Here is a 24,070-nt window from a genome sequence, read left to right as displayed (position 1 = left end):
ATGTGGACCTTTGCTGCCACTTTCCACCGTCTTCTGGCTCCTGCACTGCTAATGGCAAGCGGCGTCCAATCAGCGGTGGCCACCGAGGATGATGTCACGCCACGCATCACTTTCCAGTACAGTAAGTCAGAATGACTAGTTGTTGATGGAATTTCCCACAAAAAAACAGCAGTGGTCAGAACATATGCTGAAGCTGTCAGCTCGGGCCTGCCGGGGTTTTTTTTTTTTTAAATACAATCGAATGCAAAATTATTCAGTTCTGTTGAGGTTTAGTGGCAAAATGTATCAACTGTCTGCAGTAATTAAATTGCTCAAGAACAGTTCGATTAGCTCAATATAGAACACGATGCCCGTGTATCTGCTATGATCTGCAGCCACCAGAGGTTTTCTATGGGATTCAAGTCAAGCGACTGTGATGACCGCTCCTCTTCAGAAAGTAGGCTTCGGTGGATTTTGAGGTCTGCTTGGGATCATTGTCCTTTTTAAATGTCCAATGATGTCTCCGCTTCAGCGTCCTCACAGATGGTGAGACAGTTTCTTTTTTTACTTTCCTGACGCACTTTCCAGTGCCAGAAGATGCAAAGCACCATCATCACCTGGCCTCAGCCATTCTATGTCTGTAGAGTACCGTAATCTCTTCAGCACATGCTTTCACACTTCCCCCTCCAGACACATGGCTGATCCACAGGCCTGAACACCCACAGTTTAGTTTCAATGCTCCACAGCACAGCATCCAAAATATTTAGTCTCATCTGGAGGGATTTGAGCTGCAGGAGCTGACCTTTCTCGTGTCTTTGGGTCAGCACTGATGTATATTTTGGATTTCAGGCATGCGATTCTCATGTAAATTTAGGCCTGAATGACTTTTGGACTTTGCTACTAAAGTGGGGTTTGGCACAGTGTTGTGACAACATGCAAGTTCTTATGAGGGATGATGTTTAGATTCAAGATTCAAGAGACTTTATTATCACGATGCGAACGTAATAAAAGGGCGCTGATTAAGTCTGAGACTGCAGAAGTCATTAAAATGCAATTGCGTTTAATGTGGAAACAAAAGCTTAGATTTGTTACACTGAATTTTTAAAGCTGTTCTTTTTTTTGTGATTTGTTTTTTGCAACAAAAAGTCGTGTATTTTTCCACAAAACCTAATCTACTATGTGGGTTGATTCATTTTGCTTCCAGCTACAAAGGATTTCTTTCCTTGTGGGGGGCGCAAAAAATAAGAAATGTTTTTCTGCTTGATTAGCATTGGTGCTAGCAGTAATTGCCCATAGCCAGAACTATCTTCACAGTACTGTTGCAGAGTTGTGTGAAGATAGTTCTGACTGTAGTGAAAAACAAAAACACTCGGCTTGTTTGCATCTTTATAATTTAATCTCGTGTCTTTGGCAGCACAAAGCCCAGGATGCAAAATGACAGCACTCCGTCTAAACAATGTCTGGAGAAGTTGTTTTGGAACACTTCAGGAAGGAAACCGTGACATTAAATTGGGTCACGAGTAAGACAAAAAGGCTCGTGGTATTTCGCACTACATTAATAAAGAATAAATGAAAAATCGCCCAATGCTGCCCCGTCCACTCTTAAAGCTAGCCCTGAAAGCTGCCAGCAGCTCTGTCCTGCTTACTGGCAGCCTCTCTTCAGTCAGTCTACCCCAACAGTAGCTTACCTAAGTACGGAGTGAATGAATAATGCACAATGTAAAGCGTCTTTGAAAAGTGCTATATAAATTATTATCATTATTACAGGGCCTCACACACTCATATACGGACAATTTAGCGTAACCAATGCACCCAAGTTGCATGTTTTTAGTCGTGGAGAGAACCCACGCAGACACGGTGAGAACAAACTCCACGAAGAAAGGTCAGGATGTCATAGCGCTGACCACTGCACCACCGTGCTGCTCACAGTCTGACCATTCCTGACCAAATGACATAAGGTGGTAGGTTAAAGCTGAAAGAGTGAACGCGGGTGCAGCAAGAAGTGAGGTGAAGTTGCTCTTGTGACAACATGTTGGCATTGACATGGCAGGAACCACAAGCGCCCGCAGGCCCAGATCGTGTTCTAACGTGCACTACTGCGCACGCCGCCTCTCACAACAGCAATGCAAGCTTCACATGCCTTTGCACACACTACGGTATTTGCGTTGTGTTGTTATGCGCCCAAAGGGGCGTAAATTATGGGGAATAGTCTTTTCGCGTCTCTTCAAAAAGCGCTGGACTGAAGCCATTGAAATGTTTCATCTGCTTTGACTGGGAGACTGTTTGCATGTAATTAGCTCATAACGATGCACTCTGCAGCGATCCCTGTTCTATCTGTGGATGAAGCATCGGTAATATAAAAACATTGTGCTGTTATTCGCTCTTTGTTCTGCTAACAGCTTTTTTGGCAGTTGATTGATGAATTATGAAACGAGACAATGGAGGAACGAGGCGGCTCTTCGGCTGCAGCGGTAAATTGTCGTTGGGTGTCGCAGCTTTTAGGAAAGGACAGCTCTGGATAGTCAACAAGCCGAGTCTTAAAATGAGCTCTCTGCTTTACGTATTTTTATAACCTTCCCTCCTTCCACATGGATCCACGCTGGATCCAGCAGGAACCAGCGTGGAGGCTGAGCGGATGTCGGGCTGCTCCAGCTGTAAACACTACCTGCCTGAATTTGGAGCTCGTCACTGCTGTGAAAACAGCAATTTGACGCCTGTTTCCTTCACTCAGCCAACTCAATGAGACATGATGCTGTCATTCTTATGTCCCATCTCAAACTGACATCACTTATAGCCGAGAAGAGCCTCTCGTGTTCCCTGAGCAATGAGTTCTAATGCTAAAGACTTATTCCCTGCAAACTACTGATGCTTCTTTGCTCATCTAAATGTTTGTGTATTTCAGTGATTGGGATTCTTTCAACTGGTTTTCAGCTGATGACATGTTCTAGAAAATGTTCCATAAACATTCCTGACACTGATTGGGACTTTGCATCAACGGGGGGCCTGCAGCATCTCTGGCGAACTGAACGTTCTGTGTGTGAACTCGACTCGGTCCGACTTGCAGCACTGATGCAAACCGCATAAAGCAGGTTACCTTCTTTAAGCCTCCGTTTTGGCTTGCGTCGTCTGTGAAGCTGTTTTCTCAGAAGAGAACCTTTGCTTCAACATGGCCTTTTTTTCCTGGAAAGGCGTCCCTTTTCTTTTCCGTCCCTCTTTCCACTCTTCCCGCTCCTTCCTTCTCTCTTAATGGGCAGGCTAATCTCTCATCTGTAGTGAGTGAAGAGAGAGAGAGAGATTTGCGGTCTCTGCAGTGAGAGAGTTTGTCTGCTTTGCATTATGTGCAGAGGTGGCACAAAGAATCATGGCATTCAAAGACGTCAGCATCTGTTAAGCAAGCGGCGTGGATCACTCTAGTCGTCAGAAACTCTTCAGGCACGATGGTGCGTTTCTCCAGAGCTGCGCTGATCAGGATGTATTTTTTACCTCATTTTTCTTGCACTTGGAAGAAGAAAAAGAACTTGAAGGTTCTGCACATACTACAAATACTCAACGTTAATGAGCTGGTCAGGGTTTCTGGCAGCCACCTGATCTCTAGCAGATGAACTGTATTGTGTCTCTCCCTGGTTTTTGCTGTGATTCTGGTTCTTAAACGGTTCTACATTTTAAGGGATGACTTTTCTGCCTTTCTTGCACACGTTTAGTGAGAAACTCCAGCGAGCAGATGTTTAGCTTAGCATAGCATAAACACTGGAAACTAGGGGGGGGGGGGGGGGAGCTGACTCCGTCCAACAGTAGCAGCGTTGCCTACCAGCACCGTTTTAGTCAAATAATGCACATACTTTTATGCTTTTTTTAAATACTATGATTTGATACCTTTGCTAAATTTCAATAATTTAGTAATTTATTTAGAAATAATTTGTCATCAAATATGATGTTCACGTGTTTTTTTTCTTGTGAAGTTTGGGATTCAATACAATATATCCTTTTTGTGTACACTGAATTTCATGCCCTTTTTTTTTAATCTCATTCCTGAAATGGTCAAAAGTTTGCATCCGGAGAAAGTTTAATATAAAAGGTTTGTATTTCATGTATATCTAAACAAGGAGGGGACGTTTTGAGTCTAAATGAAGTCACGCTGAAAAGCGAATACAAAAGCACATTAAAAAGCCTCATCTAAACATCGATAGCAAGCCTCCGAGTTTAGTCGGTCTACAGAGCGTCCTTCCTCGTTTATGGTCAGTGATCATTGTGGGCTTTCCCCTCATGCATGCTAATCCAGTGACCTTGGCAGTACCTGCACATTGCAGTGCAGACACAGAGGGCGCAGTGAGAGAAGGGAGGGGGTCGGTCAAGACATGTAATCCTGGCACGCTCTGATGCCTGCCTAAAACCCAGCAAGAACACGCCTCCCGATTCTGAAAGAAAAGCAGCTTCCAGCAGAGATGGCGCTCTGAAGCGCCGGCACATAACGCCACAGCAGCTGCAACAATGGAGTATAATTACAGGACAGCAAGTCACTCTGGTGCAGACATTTTAATAGCTTCATCGCTTGGAAAAGTTCAGCCTTAGCAGATTTTGATCAGGAATATTTGACTTGAAGAAGATGAAATGATGTACCGTAATGGCATCGCTGATAAATTAAGATGGGCAAACAGGAATATGATGCTGTGGTGCTGAGAGGTGTTCTTCACTGGGATGCAGTGCACGTGTTTGAAAGCAAACATGGTCTGCCTCATCAGCATTAACGGCAGAGGTTTTCACAGTTTTCCATTTTATTGTGACGTTTTATGATGGGGTAAGGAAGAATGAAGATTTACGTCCTTTCTGTGGTCCTGGCTGGACAGGTCACAAGTCGGATTAGAACGTAACATTTTATTTTATGTCGCACAAGTAAACGCTTTATGTCACATTTAAGTCTCCACACTGTTGTTAATTTGTTTAATCAAAGGGGTGTAGAATAAACATTCTGCTTTTATGCTGCTGTTATTGGAAGTTGGTTTGAGACTTGGGCCAGTTTTACATTTCATCTATCTTGAGTGAATGGAATGACCCCCCAATGCATCAAAGAAGCGTCCAAGAATGGTTGAATCCTGATTGTTTGAGCCACATCCAGAGGTTGAAGTAAATAACTCCTCCCGAACTATAACTGTGATCAGTTTATAGAAATGAACTCACCGTCTGAGTTTCTACATACATTCTTAGAGTGCTTTCACACTGCACCAAGAGGACTCGGTTCCTTTGGGAGCAAATTCTCTTGACAACGTTTTGAAATGTCATGCAGATGGGGGGGGCATCGCATGGCCTAATAAGCATGTGCTGGTCCATGTGGTCAGGAAACACTTGAGGTTTTACATCTGGACTTTTTGGATTCAGCTCCAGCGTGTTAATAAACTCCACGTCTGTCGGTTTTACATGTGGGGGGGTGTCCCCGGATGGCGTCGTAGACTCAGAGGAAGGATTCTGCCAGAGGGCATCCTTTTCCAGAAATACAAGTTCAGATACACGTTTGCTGCTGTGAACACGTTTAGTACTCATGATCTGAACGGAAAGCGTCATCACGATGACCTGGCCTGTGCCTGTTTGCATGCGGAGTCATTTTGAAGTGAGCTTTAGCGGGGAAGGCAGCAGGTGCAGACATCCTGACGTCAGCAGGCTCCGCCTGGCAGCAGTGCAACAGGAAATGAAGTGTTGTGTTGGTTCTGCTGTTTCATCAAGATTCTCCACACACACACACACACACACACACACAGTGTAGCGGGTTGTCTGCATGCTGTTGTGACACTTAATGACCTTCAGCGTGTCAGTCCAAACTGAGTGCCTTTAGTAAGCCGCACACAACTCCACCGGTGTTAAACATCGACAAGAACGCACGCTGGAAAACCCCCGAATAGATGTTTCGGCGTGTTTCGTGGCATCTGAGCCGTAGCAGACTCCGTCAGCAAGCAGGTTCAGTCTCGCTGGATTCGGTTTGCAGCGGCAACACAATTAATATCCTCCGTGAGCCACATTTGACAGTCTTTAATGTAGCCATCGTGTTTTAATCAGTGCATGCTAAAGGTTATGAATGACTTCTAAAATGTAGAGCGAGTGCGGTTTAGTGCAGCAAACGGCCCTCGAGCAGCTATTTAGAAATGCAACAGAAGAGCAGCTGGTGCTGCGCTATATCAGTGATAAACAGTTTGCATTTCCTGTTCCAGCTCCTCTAACCAGTAAACACTCACAGTCATGTCCTTATCAACAGTCGTACGACTTACAAACAAAGGTGATCTTACACAAGCAGATCTGGCCGGGGTGAATCAAGCATTTTAAAATTAGAGGCCATAAAGGGGCCGTTTTTACATTTCATTCCTTGCTCATTGGTCGTCTCTATAGTTTTGAGCAACGATGCACATTTGTGATTACACTTTGCTGATTGTTCCTTGATCAAGCCTAATTCTTAATTTGCAAATTTATTGAATTTTAAATTGGGGTCCAGAGAAAACATAGCACATTTTACAATTAATTTCCAAATATATAATCATAAAGTGCTTTAAAGCCTTTAGTGCCACCAGTACTTTGATCACAGGGTGATCACAAGTTCAGCAGACTGAACCCTGGATTCTGATTCTAATAGGAAAACTTTATCTCTTTTGTGATATTTAATATGAGGCTTCTTGATTCTTCAAATGTGTATATTTAAAAGTAGATTTAAATAAAGCAACTAATCCCTCAAATCTTTAGCACGTAACAATGACGAGTCCCCGGCGATAGGAGGAGGATGAAGAGGTGTGCTGCACAGGACAGAACTAGACGCTTGTGACTGGAGCTGTGTTTGCGCGAGGAAGTTCTACCATCCGTCTCCTTTTCCGTGTCGTCGTCCGTCTACCTTGTTCAGATACAACACGGTGCCGCTCTGTATCCAGGATTTCAGAGGCTTTCAGCTGAGACAAACCAGCACAGGCTTTCGCTCTGCTGCGTTGAGTGCTGTCTGGGTTCGTGCCAATCCCAGAGTGCATCAGGATGACACCTAAGAGCCAATAATTACAGGGCAGACCCCTGTTCTCTGCTTTTAGACGTATGCAGTGTTTTTATACTTCAACTTCTCACGTGTGACCGGGAGATGTTTTTTTCCTCAGAGGGTAAAGAGAGCCTTTGCAGTATTGATAACAGTAGTAATAAATAACCGTATTTATTTGACACATCCAAAATAATGTTCACTCATGTCATGGTTTTCTGTTGTTGACCTGATTCGGGTGTTGAGGAGTTTTCACTCTGTACATCCATTTACAAATACCTTTTCTTTCTCAAAAATAACTAAATCCTGTGTGAGCTTTTAAAAATAAAAGCTGTTTAATAACTCCCAGCTCCTCCAGTCCAGTCCGTGTCCTCGGACTCTGCAGACGAATAGTTTGTTTGTCTGTGCTTGCTTGGCAGGAGAGCAGCAGCACCTCAGATCGGCGCTGCCCGTGGTTACCGGCAATCACTGGCCAATAAATAACCATCACTTTGTTTGCGTATCAGGAGGAGCAGCGCCGCATTGACCTTGAAGTGACTTCTGTCTGGCTCCATCAGGGCGCTCCAGAGCTGCTATCAGGTCATCTGTGGAAGCTTCTTTCTGGCTGCTGCGTCGCTTTGGGCAGAGACGGATCGTTTCTTTTACTGATACGTTTGTGTCTTGTTGAAAGGCAACTCTGAATGAGATGAAGATTGGCTTTGCTACACCCTCTTCTCCTTTGGAGTTTCTCTGCCAGGCTACAAGTGGACCTCTTTGTCCCCGTTGCCCCCCCCCCCTTGCCTTGTGACTTGGCTCATGTTACTTTAGTTAATGTAGGCCATGTTTACAGTCTGGGCCTTTCGGAGTGTCTTGGCAGGCAAAGGCTACTAAGCAGCCAATCAATCGCCCTACCCTTGGAGTGCTATTAATCCTTTGAAAAAAATACGTTGAACCGCCTCTATTTTCTCTGAAATATGACGCCTGCCAAAGTCATGGCGTGTTTTCTATTTCGCCTGCGAGCTGGCACCCTCCTTATTGATCGCTTAGTCACTGAACACACTCAGCTGTGAACTGCGTGTCAATCTTAATTGGTATCACTGTGCTGTTGTGGAGCTTATTGTCTGTCATCAGTAATAAAGAGAAAGTCAAATGTCAAAAATCTACATATTTAATGTCATTTTACCCTTTTCCTAAAATACTTTTCTCCACACACACTCTGTGTAAATAAATCTTTAACACATATGGCATCGATATTATTTCCACTGAACCCTTGTGTTTCTGACCACAAATGCATCACTTTTAAATGTTGATTATTGGACTGACGTCATTATCTAACTATAGGCCAATTTCCAATCTTCCGTTCCTTCCCAAGATTTTAGAGAAAGCAGTTGCCAGTCAGCCGAGTCGCTTTTTTTACAAGACAATAAGTTATTGGAGGTTTTTCAGTCCGGTTTCAGAGCTCATCATAGCACAGAGACGGGACGAGTTAAAGTCACCGATGACCTTTTAACCAGGCTGGTGATGAATGGAGCTGGAACCTGACTGTGAAATGGCCTGCAGATGCCCAGCATTCTGCTGTAAGAATGTCAAAATGCACAGCTGCTGATTGGCTGCTCTGGAAAGAGAACCTCCTCTAGATGGGAACATCTAGAGGGAGAGAGAAAGCTTTTGATTTTGACACAGAGCTGACATTTGTTCCTGCTTGACCTCCTGCTCTTCTCAAAAGTACATCTTGGACTGCTTTGAAATTCGAGCCCCCCCCACCCCCTCATCTGCATGTTCCTTTATAGGTCAATGTCTCAATCCAATCAATCTGGTTACCATAACTCCTACTCAGTACCCCAACCACAACCCCCCCCCCCCCGTACTACCACTAAGTAGCCCCAGATTGCTCTCTGACTGCGTTTCACGATCTCCTCTGCTTGTTTTTCCATTGTCTGTCTATGGATGTTGCTGTGATTTATGTCAGGGCTCTAATAGGCTGGGGAAAGGTTGCTTTTGGTTGTAGTAAATGGCCAAAGCTCAGGGGAGTCTTGCCAGTCAAGGTTTAATATGCCACCCCCCCCCCCCCCCCTGTTGAGAGAAGAGATGGCACTCCTTTGTCTGACAACAGTGGGGTCCGCTGGGAGTCGGCACAGTTCTCTTTATGAGCATTTAGCGCAGTTTCAACAGGAATAATTCACCTTGGACAAAACCTTTTCCTTCCCTACATGGGTCATTCAGGGCAGGGAAAGAACAAGCTTTCCAAAAGATGACCAAAGGTAGTTTTTTTTTTGTATCCCTTCCCCAGATGTTATTGACTGGGCCCTCGCTTCATTCACTCCAGATGTCACTGCATTTTAAACAGAAAGAGGCCTTTTTATCTGGAAAAGGCCTCGGTTCTGATTTTTGAGAAGGTTGGGCTTGTACAGCTGGATTTCACTCCCATAAGGAGATGTTGATAATCTGCCCAAATGCCTTTCCTCTAAGTGGAACCATTTGTTAGTGAGAATACTGAAACGTTTCGTTGTGGGCTGTAAATGTTAATTGCCGTTTACTGGTTCCATATACATGATGGTCCAGCGCACCACCTGGGGTGTTTAAGTTAAATGTACTGCTGTTGTCAGAAAAGCCTAAATCTTAAATATGCTGGTCAGGGAAGAGGCTATAAACAGTCGAACCGCAGAAAATATTAGCACTGAGGATCAAGTAAAATCGAGTCCATGACCTCCGGGACTTGAGGAGGAGGCTCGAGGAGCATATTGAGCATTTCTGAGAGGCGCTAGATAAATATTTAAAAGCCTGCCAAGGCTAAGAAATATGTAATCAACGGATGCACAAATATTTGATTGCACGTATCTCGTGGGTTTGTTGACCTCTGGAGATTGCCTTGCTGATGGACATCCAGTGATAACGCCACCCAAGGGTCACAAGGCTTCAAGTTCTTGGGGAAAAAACATTTGACTTCCTGGAGACTTTATGTTTCTGTTGGTTTTGGGTACTTTTATCAGTTTATCACACAGTTTTGAGATTCATTGCTTCTTGCAGTCTGGTGCTGATGCTACTGCAGAGCATTGTGATAACAAGGATAAAGCTATTCAAAAGGAGTTTGAATTGAATCGGTGCCTCATCACAATAACTATTTAATTGTTGTATTTAATAATTTAGCCCACAGCTAAAGAGATCCGTTTAAGGGCTGGCGAACAGCAGAGTAAAGCAGCTGCTGCAAATCTGCAAGGCACTGCTGGAGTCTTATGTGACTCAGATTTTGCCATCAGAGGGTTTCTGCATAGAGTTTGTATGGACGCCTATAAACCGATTTCAAGCAATGGAATACATCTGCGCATGAGTGGAATGTGTCCTCTGAGCAGGATTCCAGAAAATAATGTAAACAGAGCTGCTTTGTCCGCGTGCTCTCACAGCTGTCCTGTGTACACATCGGCTTGCGAGTGTATTCGGGCCTTAGGCTGGTGTTGAGTACCAGCAGAGAGAGGGCCAGAGCAGGACGGGGTGGATGTGACCGGTGGACATGTGACATGTTGCCAGGGAGCTGCAGTAGCTGGGGATTAACAGAGAGAACCTCCATCAGTAAAGAAATGATTCTCAAGCATTGTGATTGAAGCGCACCACTGGGTGTCGAGGTTCCACTGTATTTCTAAGAATTAAGTGCAACTCTATATTTGGATTGTTTAAATATTGCATCAACATGTATTTTAAATCCCAGTGCAACAGCTTTTTTTTCCCCTCCCCTCAGAAAACCATGGCAGTTATATTTGTGTCTTCTCGTACGTCCAACATCAGGATTCTTTTCCATACCAGTTTATTCCTATCTGGTTGGTCCTGCTATGTGATGATAATCTCCCTCGTGTGTGTGTGTGTGTGTGTGTGTGCGCGTGTGTTCCAGATGCAAAGGAGAGGTCGGCCAAGAGATTCTCTGTGGAGGGCGTCTTCAATTACACGTCTTTGCTGCTCAGCCAGGAGGACGACATGCTCTACGTCGGAGCCCGAGAGGCCCTCTTCGCCCTCAGCCTATCAGACATCAGCAAGAGCAAGCTGCAAAAGAACGTAAATCCAGACGCCAAGTAGATTATTGGAAGCCAAACTGCAGAGACAAAGTGCTCTTGTAGAAACTGGGCTCCTGCTGAAGTGGTTATAATAGTCTTAACTTGGCTAATTCTGCACTATAAGTAAATAATCCAAGTTTAATCCTTGTGAAATGCAAATTCTGTCATCTTACTTTCGTCCATATGTTATTTATTGCATCATAGGAGGCCGCTGTTGTTGTTGTTTTTCTGTACCACGCCCCAGTTCTATTGTGTTTACTGCTTTTGTTGTTCATCCAGCTGACGTGGGGCACTCCTGATGGAAAAAGGGAGGAATGCAGCTTCAAAGGGAAGAACTTGGAGGTGAGACGCATCTTTTGGCGTGTTACTGGAATGGAGAAAACCTGAGGAAAATAGCTCCATCATGGAATTTCTTGTGCAGGCTTTGTGCTTGTTTTTTCCTTACAGTCCTCTCTGAGTCTGTTCCGCTGTAGGAAAACCTTTCATCCAGTCCCAAATAGATTCATCGAGTGTGTAAGCTTGCCTGGGAATTGCTCTTTTTTTTAATATGCGGCTTCTTTCTATGTGTCTGTTGCCTTGTTGTCTTGCTGCAGTCCACAGGTGACAAACATTGCTAATCTTTGTGCTGCAGTGTTTGGCTGTGGTGTAACAGAGCTCAGCAGGCAGCTGCTGTGTGTGTGTGTGTGTGTGTGTGTGTGTGTGTGTGAGAGACAGTGGGATGTTTTTCCCCAACAGCTTGAGAGCATTTTTATATTTCTAACAGGTTCCATCAAACCGATTTTGAAGAGTTTATGTCTTGTGATGAAGAGTTCCAGTATTTCAGACAGAGGCTTTAAGGAGATCCCGGAAAGGAGATTAAAAAACCAACAACTTGAACTTGTAAGGATTTCCCATCGGTTTATGGACCTCCCATTTTCTTCTCTGTTTCTTCCCTATTCAGACTGATTGCTTCAACTACGTCAAGATTCTGCTGCGGTTGAATAGCACTCATCTCTACGTGTGTGGCACCTACGCCTTCAGTCCCATTTGTGCCTACATAGTGAGTAAAGCCCAATCAAAGTCTTGACCTTTATTAGTTCCCGTTGCTTCTCTCTCTTTTTATCCCACTATAGCGTCTGGATTTTCCCCATTCACGTTGCAAATCGAGCTCTTTCATCCACCGCGTCAGTGTTAGATCTGTTGCTATCCAAGCAGAACCAAATACTGCCGAAACCTTTAGGCAGGCAAGCGAATAGGAGTATGTGAGCTGAGTGGTTTCCAAAGAGATCTGTTTGATGAGATCAACCACATCCTGCCGCCGGACAGGGAGGGAAGAGGTTAGAGACTCTTAAAGTTAAAAGGACCGCTGGGCCCTGAACGTGCATTCCACTTGTGAGCCTTGCTGGTCTGGGTCAACACTCATCACTAATCCAGAGCTGCGTGTTTGCCTTGGAGTCTTCCCATCGGACAGACGCTCTCTAATGATCGCACGTTAATAAACGCTTAATAAAGTTGAAAGCCGTTTCTAGTCGCTGTCTGTTTTACAGGCAGCGACTAGAGGAACACTGATTCCAAGAAGATGCACTGCGATAAACTGCCTCGCACGAATTTAAAGGAGCTCTGAGTGTAACGACGAGTCAGCACGATGAAGCGAGGGAGAGATTTTATAGGCAATGAAAACACGCTGTACTGTGTTTTTAAATAGAACAAGTTGTTACTATTACTGCGAGGTGCCCACGTACATGCTTCCACGTTCCTGCATCGAACGCTTTCTTGGTTGCCTCCTCTCCATATTGGCTGCAAAGGAATGGCCTCTTAAAGCAATTTCAGAGAAAGTGATGAGGGCACAAAATGTACTTTCATCTTGTGGCTGAAAGTAATATTCTGAGTCTCACTTTAATATATTTCAGTTTTGAATAATATATTTTGGTTTTGAAACAGCTGGTCACTTGCTTTTATCAGTCGTCACTCAAACAGGAGTAAAGATTGCACTTCGAGTACCGTAATTGTTTAGGTATTTATACACAAAGCAACGTTAGATGGAGCGCAGTAATCCACAGAAGAGTACAAGTAATGTTAACTTGTTGAACTTCAAGCTGGCCCAGCGCGGCAGTGTGTGAGTTGTAGTGGAGAGAATGAGCAAAAGGTCCCACAACTCACTTTAGCTCGCTCTGAACATAAAGTAGAGTTTAATTGGGCTGTGCCTGAGGGTAATGCGTGTCTCGTCTCCAGAACACATCAACATTTACACTGGAGAGGGATGAAGTGGGCGACGTTGTGATGGAAGACGGGCGCAGTCGCTGCCCCTTTAATCCAGAGCACAAATCCACTGCCATCGTTGTTGGTATGTAGAAGAAGAGCGCCGTTTTCTTCCTCTCTTTGTGTCACATTCAGAAAGAACCAGGTGTTATTTATATTATTATTAGACAGAAGGCAAGCTCAGCTGCATTCTAAGCTATTTTTATGATAACTACCACTTTGTTCCAGTAATGACTCGCCACGTTCGTCTGCACCAGTCCCGCTGATAAATGGCCAGACTGTAACAAGCAACTCTAGAATTAAAGAACACAGAATTATAGATGCGATTTATCTAATCTCTCACTCTCACTGTAAACTATTGCTCACTTCACCCCCAGCTCATCATGCATTTTCTTTATCATTTTTATTATTAATGTCCATTCACTCCTTAATTTGAGATGTGACGCTCTGTCTTCTCCTTCATGTTCTCCAGATGGTGAATTGTACACTGGCACCGTCAGCAACTTCCAAGGGAATGAACCGGTTATTTATAAGAGTTTGGGTCAGGGCACCATTCTGAAGACAGAAAACTCCTTAAAATGGCTGCAAGGTACATTCTATCAGACCCATCAGAATGGATCGCGTTGCTCTTTCCCCCCTCATCGATACACATCTGTCGTAATGTACACAACAAGGTAACTAAGTTGCGGCTGTTATTTGCGAGCCACGCCCACCAAACCTATGAGAGATGATCGCAGCAGTGCAGCCACGCCATTCATTTCACAGCCGCATCACAATACAGGTGTTCTGTGTGATTTCCGAGTCCTTTCTTTACGGTGTGGAGAAAAAACAGATCAGACAGATAAAAAAAAAAAAAAACTCTTTCATCTGTCTGACACTGAAAATGTGACTTGCACGCTTGCTTTTGTGTTTTTCTTTTTAATAGATCCTGTCTTTGTCGGGTCGGCTTACATCGAGGAGAGTCAGCCAATAGGAAACCCCGTGGGAGACGACGACAAGATTTACTTCTTCTTCAGCGAGGCGGGGAAAGAGTTTGACTTCTTTGACAACACCATCGTGTCGAGGATCGCTCGCGTATGCAAGGTAATATATATACCTGTATTTTTTTGGGGGGGGGTGACGTCATTACACAAAGCAGCCGTGCAAAAATACGAGCTGGAGTGGGGGGGGGGGGGGGGGGGCTTGATAAGGGTGACACATTCACCTCAAAACAAGGCAGGACGCTGCCACCTCAAAGCAGTTCGGTAGCGGTTAACTGCACGCCATGCCGGTGTGGACGCGATGGAAATGTGGCACTGATGCGTGAAAGGCTTTGGTGTCTGACTGTGCAAACATGCTTTCAACAGCTTTGGTTTCCCCTTGCCTGTCCTCCTCGCCATGCTGCCCCCCCCTCTCCTTCTATCTTCCTCGCAATGTCAGCTGCACTCATCCATCCCTCCGGCTCTTCTTCCACCAGTGTTTTAGCTTTGCAGGCATTATTAGTATTCAAGAGTGTCTCTCAGAAATATGAAATGCTTTTTTCCACACTCCTGTATGGCTCGTTTCTGTTGCAGAATTCTCTCCCCCCCCTCCCCCCCCCCCCGCTATTTTAACAGTCAAGGTTAAGTTAATCCTCTTCCCTTTGTGAGGGTTACGTTTGGTCAAATGCCCTGAATAATTGACGATAGCTTTTCACCTGTCATCCAATCAGTTAAATGGCTATCACGCTGCCTGAGATACATGCGCTCTGCATGCCTCCCTGACTGATGTCTCTTGTTCATGGGGGGCAGTAATGTGAATAATCTTGGGGGGGCAGCATGCAATCTTAAGTGACAGCTTAATGACTTAGTCCTGCTTGGCTCTGGCACTCTGGCAGACGCCTCCTGAAGTCATCAGAGCACCTCCTGGGTTCTATATGTGGAAATCATTGACAGAGAAGCCCTCGCACTGTGGCAACTTGCTGCAGGTGTATTGTGCACCAGAGGCAGGAGAATGGCTTTTTCTCATCTGTAAAGTACGGACGCCAGGTGAAGGTGTGTTGCTCGTGGTTTATGGATGTTGAGAAGAGATTGAAAGCAGTGTCAATTTGAATCGATGTAAAAACCGGTTTATCGCGTATGAGTGTTTATATTTGATGCTGATTTACATGCAGATTGTGTTCCTTCGGCATCGACGAACACAATCTGCATGGATTAAATGTTGTTGTGTCCAGAACACTGGCGCACACACCTGTCCACCGCCTCCACCTATAAAAGTGGCGCTCACGGTTTGAAAACCCGGCGATAAACGGTTCTAAAGGCAAATTCGAGAATGCTCCAAATCCGCAGACCGGTCTCACGAGTCTTGCGAGAAACCAGTTGCTGAAATGCTGCAGGCTAGATTATTACCATGTTTCAACATCTTTTGGACACTCAGGTTGACCCTGGCAGATATTATACTGCCTTATGTTACGGGGGATGTTTCTTAGATAAACCGAAGCGCCTTCTTACCGGTGTTTGTAACTACTTCTGTGACGTCGCACACTATCTGTGCTCATCCTGTCTTCAACTCCCTCTTTCAGGTGTTTATTCAGGTGTGTACTGAGTGCTAGTGGAAAGCAGACAGATTAGGAACACTGTGGCATCATTGTTGCTGCCACTTGTTCGTATACTCGAGGAATGTGATGTAACAGGTATGTGCACGTGAGGTTCAGAGTAATTTGAGGGCGATTTTTAAAGTTGCGCGGTGACGCACAGCAACAATGATGGGCAGCTGAGAGAGCGGGAATGCGATGCCCTCATTATGAGGAGCTGCAAATTGTCTCTCAGAGCCTCGGCGTCACTTCCATGAGGTTCCCCCTCACCCATGAACAGCATGATTAGTTTGTGTGTAACAGAACACAGAGGAGGAAAACCAAGGTTGTTTCAGTTTTGCATTTTATTATCTCCTCAAGGGTGATTCACTCCTTTTGTTGTTGCGTAGGAGAAGCTCAGGGTTCTGGAGGCTCTGCTGACTTTGGATCTGATGCAGGAAAGGCTGTCTTGAGATTGGGCGAGACCTCTTGTTTTGGTTGTGTTCTTCGCACCCCCCCCCCCTCCCCCCTTCTCTCCCTCCTCCTCTTTCTTGTGCTCCTGCTCCACCTGTGGTTTCTGCTTGCTCGCTGTATTTGGGAGGAGGTTCTTTTGGGTGGTGCATTCAAAAACTCTGATAAGTTGCCAGACAAGGAGGGTGTGTCTCCTGTGTCCCGGGTGGGGGGGGGGGGGGGGGGTGTAAACTAATGATTTAATAACAGTTACTGATGACTAATCAGTCTAACATATTCTCTCAATTCAAGGAGCAATTGACATTTAGTGCTAAGGTAGCATATCAAAATATTATTTTTTATATAAATTCAACAGAAATATTCTACATCACAGAAAAGTATTTCGCTGCAGTTGCAGCAGTTCAGAGCTGCCATCAGATTATTTAATTTGACCTCAATAGCACCCCCTCAAGTAAAAGAGAAGACCTGCAGCTTTAATGCAACACAAGGACTGCTGGAGTTTTCATGAACTTCTCTTGACAGATTAAGCCTCATCGCACAGAATGATTTATGTGAAGACATGTTCTCATTTTGATTTGTGGCTTTGCTACTAAAACAATCGTGATGCAGTTTTAATTTAGCACTATCCTTGAAAAGTAAGGAATAAACAAACAAGAGACAACCAGAGATTACAGACCCTCGCCTCCAATAGACTATTCGATCTTGTGAGACAGTAAACAGGGTTTCCGGATCAGAGGGGCCAAACCTGCGCTAGCTTGCTGCTCCAGAACGGGAAAAGATACAACTACAACTGTAACACATATGAAACTAGAATGAACTATGCGTGTGCACACTAAATATGAAGTCTCTAGCTCCAGGATTGAGGTCAGGATGGACTCCTGAAAAATGCAGATTTTAGAACAAAAGTTAGCTCTCAGATCCGGATTGTGATCCGGATCCGGCCGAAATTAGTCATGGTCATAGACCTTTAAGGAGTACTTATGTGTGATTTTTTTCAGATCCATACTGCCATATGTTTTGAATAAATTAAGAAAAATGTCAAAAAGTGCCCTATCTCGCAATGTTAAAGAATCCTTTAAAAAATTCTAGAATCTGGATCCAGATCCGGATCAACGCCATTCTCGGGGAGGACCGAGCCACGGACAGAACCCTTATTGTGTAAACATTTCAAGTCGATTGGGTTACTAGTTTTTGAGTTATGTGCGCAGACAGAAAAACAAACAGACACAAACAAACAAACAGACAGACCCAATTGCAATACTCTCGCCTCCCCTTCGGCGAGGGTAACAAAAAACCTTTACATTTCATCAACAATTAATCAATCAATTTGATCATGAGACCAATACATTATAATATCAAGATCAAAGGAACAATGGACAAAAGGTATTACTTTGATCTTGATATTATTATGTACTAAGAACTATATATGAGAATGGTAAGATCACACTCAACCTGAATCAGATCATCACATGGCTGGGTTAGCAGAAAAGCAAAGTAACATTCATTCTGTTCCAGAGACATGTGCGCAAGAAATGAGTCCAACGACCAAGTCACTCCTGAAGTATAACCAACCAACCATTAGCAAAAGCACAGACATCCTGTCACCAAAGGACCAGCCTTCGAGCCTCGTACCACCATCTCAACAATTCACTGGTGGGGCCAGCAATGCACCCAGATTGGAGGTCCTGAACTCCATCTTTCCACCAAGGGAATGGGTGGAAGAAATGCAGCTGTGGGTGCAGCAAGTGTCTAGTGTACCTTGCGCAAGAAAAGAAATTATTCAGCTCAAGGATCAGCTGGACATTGAGCTGAGGCAAAGCCAGGCCAAAGAAACTGGAATCTGCCCGATACGCAGGGAGCTCTACTCCCAATTATTTGATGAGCTGATCCGACAGGTGACCACGAACTGTGCTGAGAGGGGTCTGCTGCTGATGCAGGTTAGAAATGAGCTCAAAATGACTCTGGATGCCTACCGGACACTCTATGAATGCAGCATCGAGTATGGCATCAGGAAAGCATTTCAGGCTGAGCAGACCAAAGGAGACTTGGAGCAAAGGAATACTGAATTGGAGAAAAAGCTTCAAGACGTGATGAACCAACTGAGGCTGGAGCAACTTAGATGCACTGAAGTTGAAAATAGAGAGAGAGAAAAAGCAGAAATTCAGGGGAGAAAGCACATTGAGGAGATTGCGAGAATGACGGAAATCAACAAGCAGCTCAAGGCCCAACTTGAAGCGAAGTTTGCACCGGAGGAACCACATACAGACATGATTCCCAGCATCGACGCCCAATCCTAATTCCCTTTTTTAACCTCACCATACTCGTTTTTAAATGTCCCCTTATAATGCTTCCGGTCCATTTCCTGCTATTTGTGGCACAAATTTGGATGCCATTTGTCATATCCCAAATCCTGGCACTCGAAGTATGTCCCTCTCAAATATGGAGAATTAGAAGTGTGCAATGTTAAAATATGGTTTAAATTATTTAATGCTGTTATTTGGGTGCTCTATTCTAATTGGAGAATCATCTGAAGGGGCAACACGGTGGCACAGTAGGTCCGTGGTTCGATTCCACCTGGGGCCTTTCTGTGAGGTGTTTTCATGTTCTCCCCATGTCTGCGTGGGTTCTCTCCGGGTTCTCCGGCTTCCTCCACTCACCAAAAACATAGCTTAAGCTAAATTTTCATTTCGGCTGAATATTGGATCTATTATGTCTCCAGTCATCCCCCCCCCCCCTCTGAGAGAGTTCTGTACGACGCCAGGTCCTATCTGTCTACCAAAACAATCCGAGGACATGTCTCCCTGACTTTCCACACACATGAACACCGTGGGTTCTCTCCGGGTTCTCCGGCTTCCTCCCACTCACCAAAAACATGCAGCTTAGGTGAATTGGTCCCTCTAAATTGTCCATGTTTGTCTTTCTATGCAATGAACCGGTGACTTGTCCAAGGTGCACCCCCCCCTACCTCTCACCTGGAATTGGCTGATATTAATTTTCTGCAGCCGATGCTTACTCATCGAATCTTGTTGCAATGTTGCAATGTACTTGTACTGTGTTGACAATGACAATAAAAGCTTTCCATTTCCATTTCCAAAAAGGATCAAATCATCTGAAGTTGGCGTACACCCCCAACACACCTCGACATATTGTGCAATAAAAGTTTCAGCATTTGACCCAGATCTTGTATTCTGGATTTCTTTGAGTTATTTTCTATGAAAAAAAATGACCAAAATCATATTTTCTTGGAAAACCTACATATTTGTTTAAGATTAATTTATATGTAAAGTTTAATAACAGGCCCAACAGCTCGGGCCTTGCATTCAGTTAGTGGTCAAACAGTGCATTTCAAAATGAGAAAACCAAAGAGGGTAATCGGCAGCTACAACCAAGAGTTTACGTAAGAGTGTTAACTCAGCCATACATATCAGTAACTGATGTGGTTTCTTAGCATTAATAACACCGTTATAATTTCATCTTCACACAGAAAGGTGCCTTATTATAGAGTCTGTTGACCAATTCATATTTTGGCATATGCAATATATGATATATACCACAAAATATGCAAATGAGCTTAAACGGTACTATCCACAGAGGCTTCGCTTATGAAGAGATGTATTTTATCCGAATAAAATATTCATATAATGGAGAAAAAGCTTTGATTCTCCCTTGAGCTGGTCCCAAGCCCGGATTAAGGCAAGAGGGTTGCGCTAGGAATGGGATCCGGCGTAAAACTTTGCCAGGATTAAATCCTCTGTAACATACCATAATACTCAACTGTTTCCAGGGCGATAAAGGTGGTGAGCGGGTGCTGCAGAAGAAATGGACCACCTTTCTGAAGGCGCAGCTCCTGTGTTCCCTCCCTGATGACGGCTTCCCCTTCAACATCATCCAGGACATGTTTGTCCTGAAGCCCATGGGGGACAGCTGGGAGAGCACCGTCTTCTATGGTGTCTTCACCTCCCAGTGGTAAGAGATGGATGGAGCGCTTGCATTTATGCACCAACACACACACACACACTTAGGGTAAAATAAAATTGTAAGAAAATAGGTGCAAGTGCAGGAACGAAGGTATAAACGGCTCAAACAGAAGAAGAAGAAGGAATTTACAGTCATGATTAGCGTTTGTGTTTTTTGCAGGTATAAAGGAGCGTCGGGGAGCTCGGCAGTGTGCGCTTTCACCATGGCACAAGTGGAAAGAGCCTTCAGTGGGCGCTACCGGGAGGTCAACAGGGAGATGCAGCAGTGGTACACCTACAACCACCCATTGCCTGAACCACGGCCCGGAGGGGTGAGTAGGGCAGGGCGTTTCTTATGACCCTCTCCTGAGTCTGGCTGTGCAGCTGCTGAGTCATTTTGAGTCTTCTCAACCTGACAACAGCTTTATTTACTTTCAAAAAATATATTACACTGAGACACTGTATTACAGTCTTCAAACATAAAAAAAAAAAACCTCCGCCAAGCAGCTCATTCAGCAGGTCTATTTTATTTAGAGGATGAGTCAAACATTCAGAAATACATTTTTCATTTCTAATTTACTTCCCTATAGTGCGTGACCAACCATGCCAGGCAAATGGGTATCCAGTCCTCCTTGCACATGCCTGATAAAGTTCTCAACTTTGTCAAAGACCATTTCCTGATGGACAGCGTGATTCGCAGCACGCCCCTGGTGCTGAAGCGCAGTGTGCGCTACACCCAGATCGCCGTGCACAAGATCCAAGGCATGGAGAGGGCCTACGATGTGCTCTTCATTGGAACAGGTGGAGCTCATCTGCCTACAGCGCACATTGTTCATCCCTTGCCTTCACTTTAAGTCACCATCACTTGTCTCCTGTGTCTTCTAGATGACGGAAAGCTCCATAAGGCCATTAATGCTAACGATAAAATGCACATCATAGAGGAGATAGTTCTGTTTCCTGAGGCTCAACCTGTGCAACACATTGAACTCGACCCCCAGAGGGTAAATCACAGCTCTGGCATCTTAATTTGCAATGATTATGGTGGTACACTTTGCTTGTGTCGGTTTGTATTTAATGTTTATTCATATCGAGCTAGATTCACCAGTGCACAAATTGATTATAGTATTTTCTTTCTGCAGTTATCGTTCCATTGAGTCTTCCTGCAGAAGATGTAGAATGCAGTGGAGCAGAGTTTATGATCCTCTGACTAAATTCCATTATCTGTCTCTCTCTCTTTATTACATAATGGCCTCACCCTATGCTAAAACAGCCAAACAGAAACCTTATCAAAGATGATGTAATTCTAAGTCTGATATACATTTAGTGAATACATCCGTAGCCCCAAATAGGGATGCGAAAGAGAGACAGAATCCACATGACTTGCTGGTAGAGAGGATGGACTAAATATAGACGGTGCGTTTGGGAACACATGGATGTGCTGATGTCACATTTGTGGTGGAAATTAGCTCCTGGGTGATGCTACTGCTGCATAATGATATGTACGTTCTAAAAAAAAAAAGGAGTGAATCAATGAAAGAATAATACAAATGTAGATAGGGCTGCGTAGCAGTTGTTGCTATGTGTTAAGCACAAATAAGTATTAAATTATACTTCTCCAGGGCCTTTTGTTCGTGTCGTCTAACTCTGGGCTGGTGGAGGTTCCTGTGGCCAACTGCTCCAACTACCTAAGCTGTGGAGAGTGTGTGTTGTCCCGGGACCCCTACTGCGCCTGGGCCGGACGCTTGTGTCGAGACGTCAGGATGGCTCCGCCTGACAGGTGAAATGTCCCATAACACAGAGCTATAAACCTTTTTTTTTTGTGAGAGCTATTAAGCAATATTAATATAAATAATTCATATTATCTGCTGTAGTAGGTGAGGGCACACTGCTGGTCTCTACAGGGGGATGGGGCCGTTTATGGTACAACACCATGTGGATATCTGCCAATACAAATCTAAAATCTTTAAAAATTGACCATATTATCATCCACGTTGATGGGGAACGGATTTCAATGGCAAGTGCTAATGTATTTTCCTCATAAAGAGAAAATTAGTTAATGCTACAACTTAGAATAGAGATGTGTGTCATTTAATTCTGTTCATATGAGTTGTTCCTGTATGAGTATACTTTCACAGTCAAAAAATAACAAACACCAAAAACCTGTTTCCCCCACTTCATTTTACCTCAATAGACTTTGGATAAATGTGCTGACTCAGAGTTAGATGGGAACATTCATACAAAACAAGCTCAAAGAAAAACATCCCTTGTGCTTGAACAAGTAGTATTTTTTACCACACTCAAAAAGCCATAGTCATATGTTGTAAATGACAGGCTTCCGGGGACAATGTGCGCATCCGTTCAAGATGCCTCTAGTTGCAGCCCCTCACCCTGATTTTTTTTGTTTGTTTCAGTCACTGGCAGCAGGACGTGGAGGAGGCCGATACATCGTCGATTTGCAACAGGTCCTTCCCCAGCGTTAGATCTGCCCGACCAGCGGCTTCTCGTGAGTCTGCCTTCTGAACATAGTGGTTTGTCATTTAAGTGTTTGTCACAGACATAACAACACACTCACAGGGGTGTCCGAGATGAATATAATGAAGGCCTAGTGCTGTGCATTAAAATAATGAGCTAGTCAGTAATATTAGTCTATACAGTACAATATGCTGTCCTTAATGTGACATTTATATGCGATGTAACCGCCAAGTACCGGTATAAAGGAATATTCAATATTTTGGGGTACTTAAAACTATTAATGTGCACATTTTATACGAACGCTACTGGCAAGATGAGCAGAAACAGTAAAAGATGGGAGAATGGCTGACCTGGGATCTGTTCAAATGTTACAAAACCTGTTTAGAAGCACGTAAACCCTCAACAAAGAACAATTTACAATGATGCGAGTTAAAAAAACACAAGATGATTTATGAGCTTTATGGGTGCATTATGCAGATATTGCTACGCTAACCATTCAGCGGCTATAGATTTGAATTCACTGAGAAATGAATCGTCTCTTGTCATTTAGGTTACGATTGCCGTTTGTATAGAAAAGCCTGAATAGAGTCTTTGATAGAGTTTTGAAGCAACGTTGATGTTTTTTGTTTGCGTAGGTGGCAGCCATTGCCAGCTAATCACAATCCCGGCCAACACGTTCAGGGTTCTGCCCTGTAAGCTGCGCTCCAACCTGGCGCAGAGGAGGTGGCGGTACAGCGACAGTGCCAGCCAGTTCCTCTACGCTACACCGGAGGGAAACCTTGTGGTTGTCGCTCAGGCCGACAGGCTCGAGACCTACGAGTGCTGGTCTGAGGAGGAGGGCTTCCGCCAGCTGTTGGCCAATTACTGTGTGAGGGCAGAGCCTCGCCTGGAAAGCACCACTCTGATTGGTCACTCACGCACGCCACACGTTGCGCAAGAGGAGACCATTATCCTGCCTGGCGAGTCTCGCTCTGAGCAGCTCCACGCTAAGACGTACTGGAACGAACTGATCGTCGTGTGCGCCCTGCTAGCGTTCTCCCTCGTCGTGTTCTCTTTGTTCGTCATCTACCGGAACCGAGATCACATGAAGTCCATGCTGAAGCAGAGCGAGTGCCCAAACGCGCAGCAGAAGAAGCCCAGGATTGTGGGAAAGCCTGTAGAGAGCTTGCCCCTGAACGGTAACACCATCCCCGTTTCCACTTCTGATCACAAGGGCTACCAGACGTTAAATGACAACTACATCTGCAGCACGCCCGTCCACGACTCCTCGCCAGACAACAGCAAGAGCTTCTCCGAGTCCTCTGACAGGCGGCTGCTCAATGTGAAGGAGACCCACGTGGAATACTCCCCGACCCTCCCTCGGCCCAGAGTGAGGCTCGGCTCGGAGATCAAAGACTCCGTCGTGTGA

General features: G+C 44.6%; 2 protein-coding genes across 2 annotated transcripts; both read left to right on the top strand.

Moving 5' to 3' along the window:
• Positions 1-24,070, top strand: LOC137916595 (semaphorin-4B-like). The gene is made up of 14 exons (XM_068759610.1): positions 1-121; positions 10,836-10,996; positions 11,275-11,337; positions 11,936-12,034; positions 13,207-13,318; positions 13,706-13,822; positions 14,159-14,316; positions 20,019-20,200; positions 20,372-20,522; positions 20,781-20,991; positions 21,076-21,191; positions 21,810-21,967; positions 22,602-22,693; positions 23,298-24,070. The coding sequence occupies exons 1-14, from the start codon at positions 1-3 to the stop codon at positions 24,068-24,070; spliced, it is 2,514 nt and encodes an 837-aa protein (XP_068615711.1).
• LOC137905404 (axonemal dynein light intermediate polypeptide 1-like) lies at positions 17,767-18,531 on the top strand. The gene has a single exon (XM_068749679.1). It carries the CDS (start codon positions 17,767-17,769, stop codon positions 18,529-18,531), a length of 765 nt encoding a protein of 254 aa, XP_068605780.1.

This window comes from Brachionichthys hirsutus, chromosome 1 (genome assembly GCF_040956055.1).
Source record: "Brachionichthys hirsutus isolate HB-005 chromosome 1, CSIRO-AGI_Bhir_v1, whole genome shotgun sequence".
In the NCBI taxonomy this organism is placed as follows: Eukaryota; Metazoa; Chordata; class Actinopteri; order Lophiiformes; family Brachionichthyidae; genus Brachionichthys; species Brachionichthys hirsutus.
Note: the sequence above shows the minus strand (reverse complement) of the source record. Positions and strands in the feature narration are given on the sequence as shown.

What these genes read in the sequence shown, in the direction of transcription:
- LOC137905404 (XM_068749679.1), top strand. Translation starts at nt 17,767, where the DNA reads ATGAGTCCAACGACCAAGTCACTCCTGAAGTATAACCAACCAACCATT.
- LOC137916595 (XM_068759610.1), top strand. Translation starts at nt 1, where the DNA reads ATGTGGACCTTTGCTGCCACTTTCCACCGTCTTCTGGCTCCTGCACTG. An exon ending in CTCCTTAAAATGGCTGCAAG is followed by an intron (nt 13,823 to 14,158) that starts GTACATTCTATC and finishes TCTTTTTAATAG; the next exon opens with ATCCTGTCTTTGTCGGGTCG. An exon ending in TTGAACTCGACCCCCAGAGG is followed by an intron (nt 21,192 to 21,809) that starts GTAAATCACAGC and finishes ATACTTCTCCAG; the next exon opens with GGCCTTTTGTTCGTGTCGTC.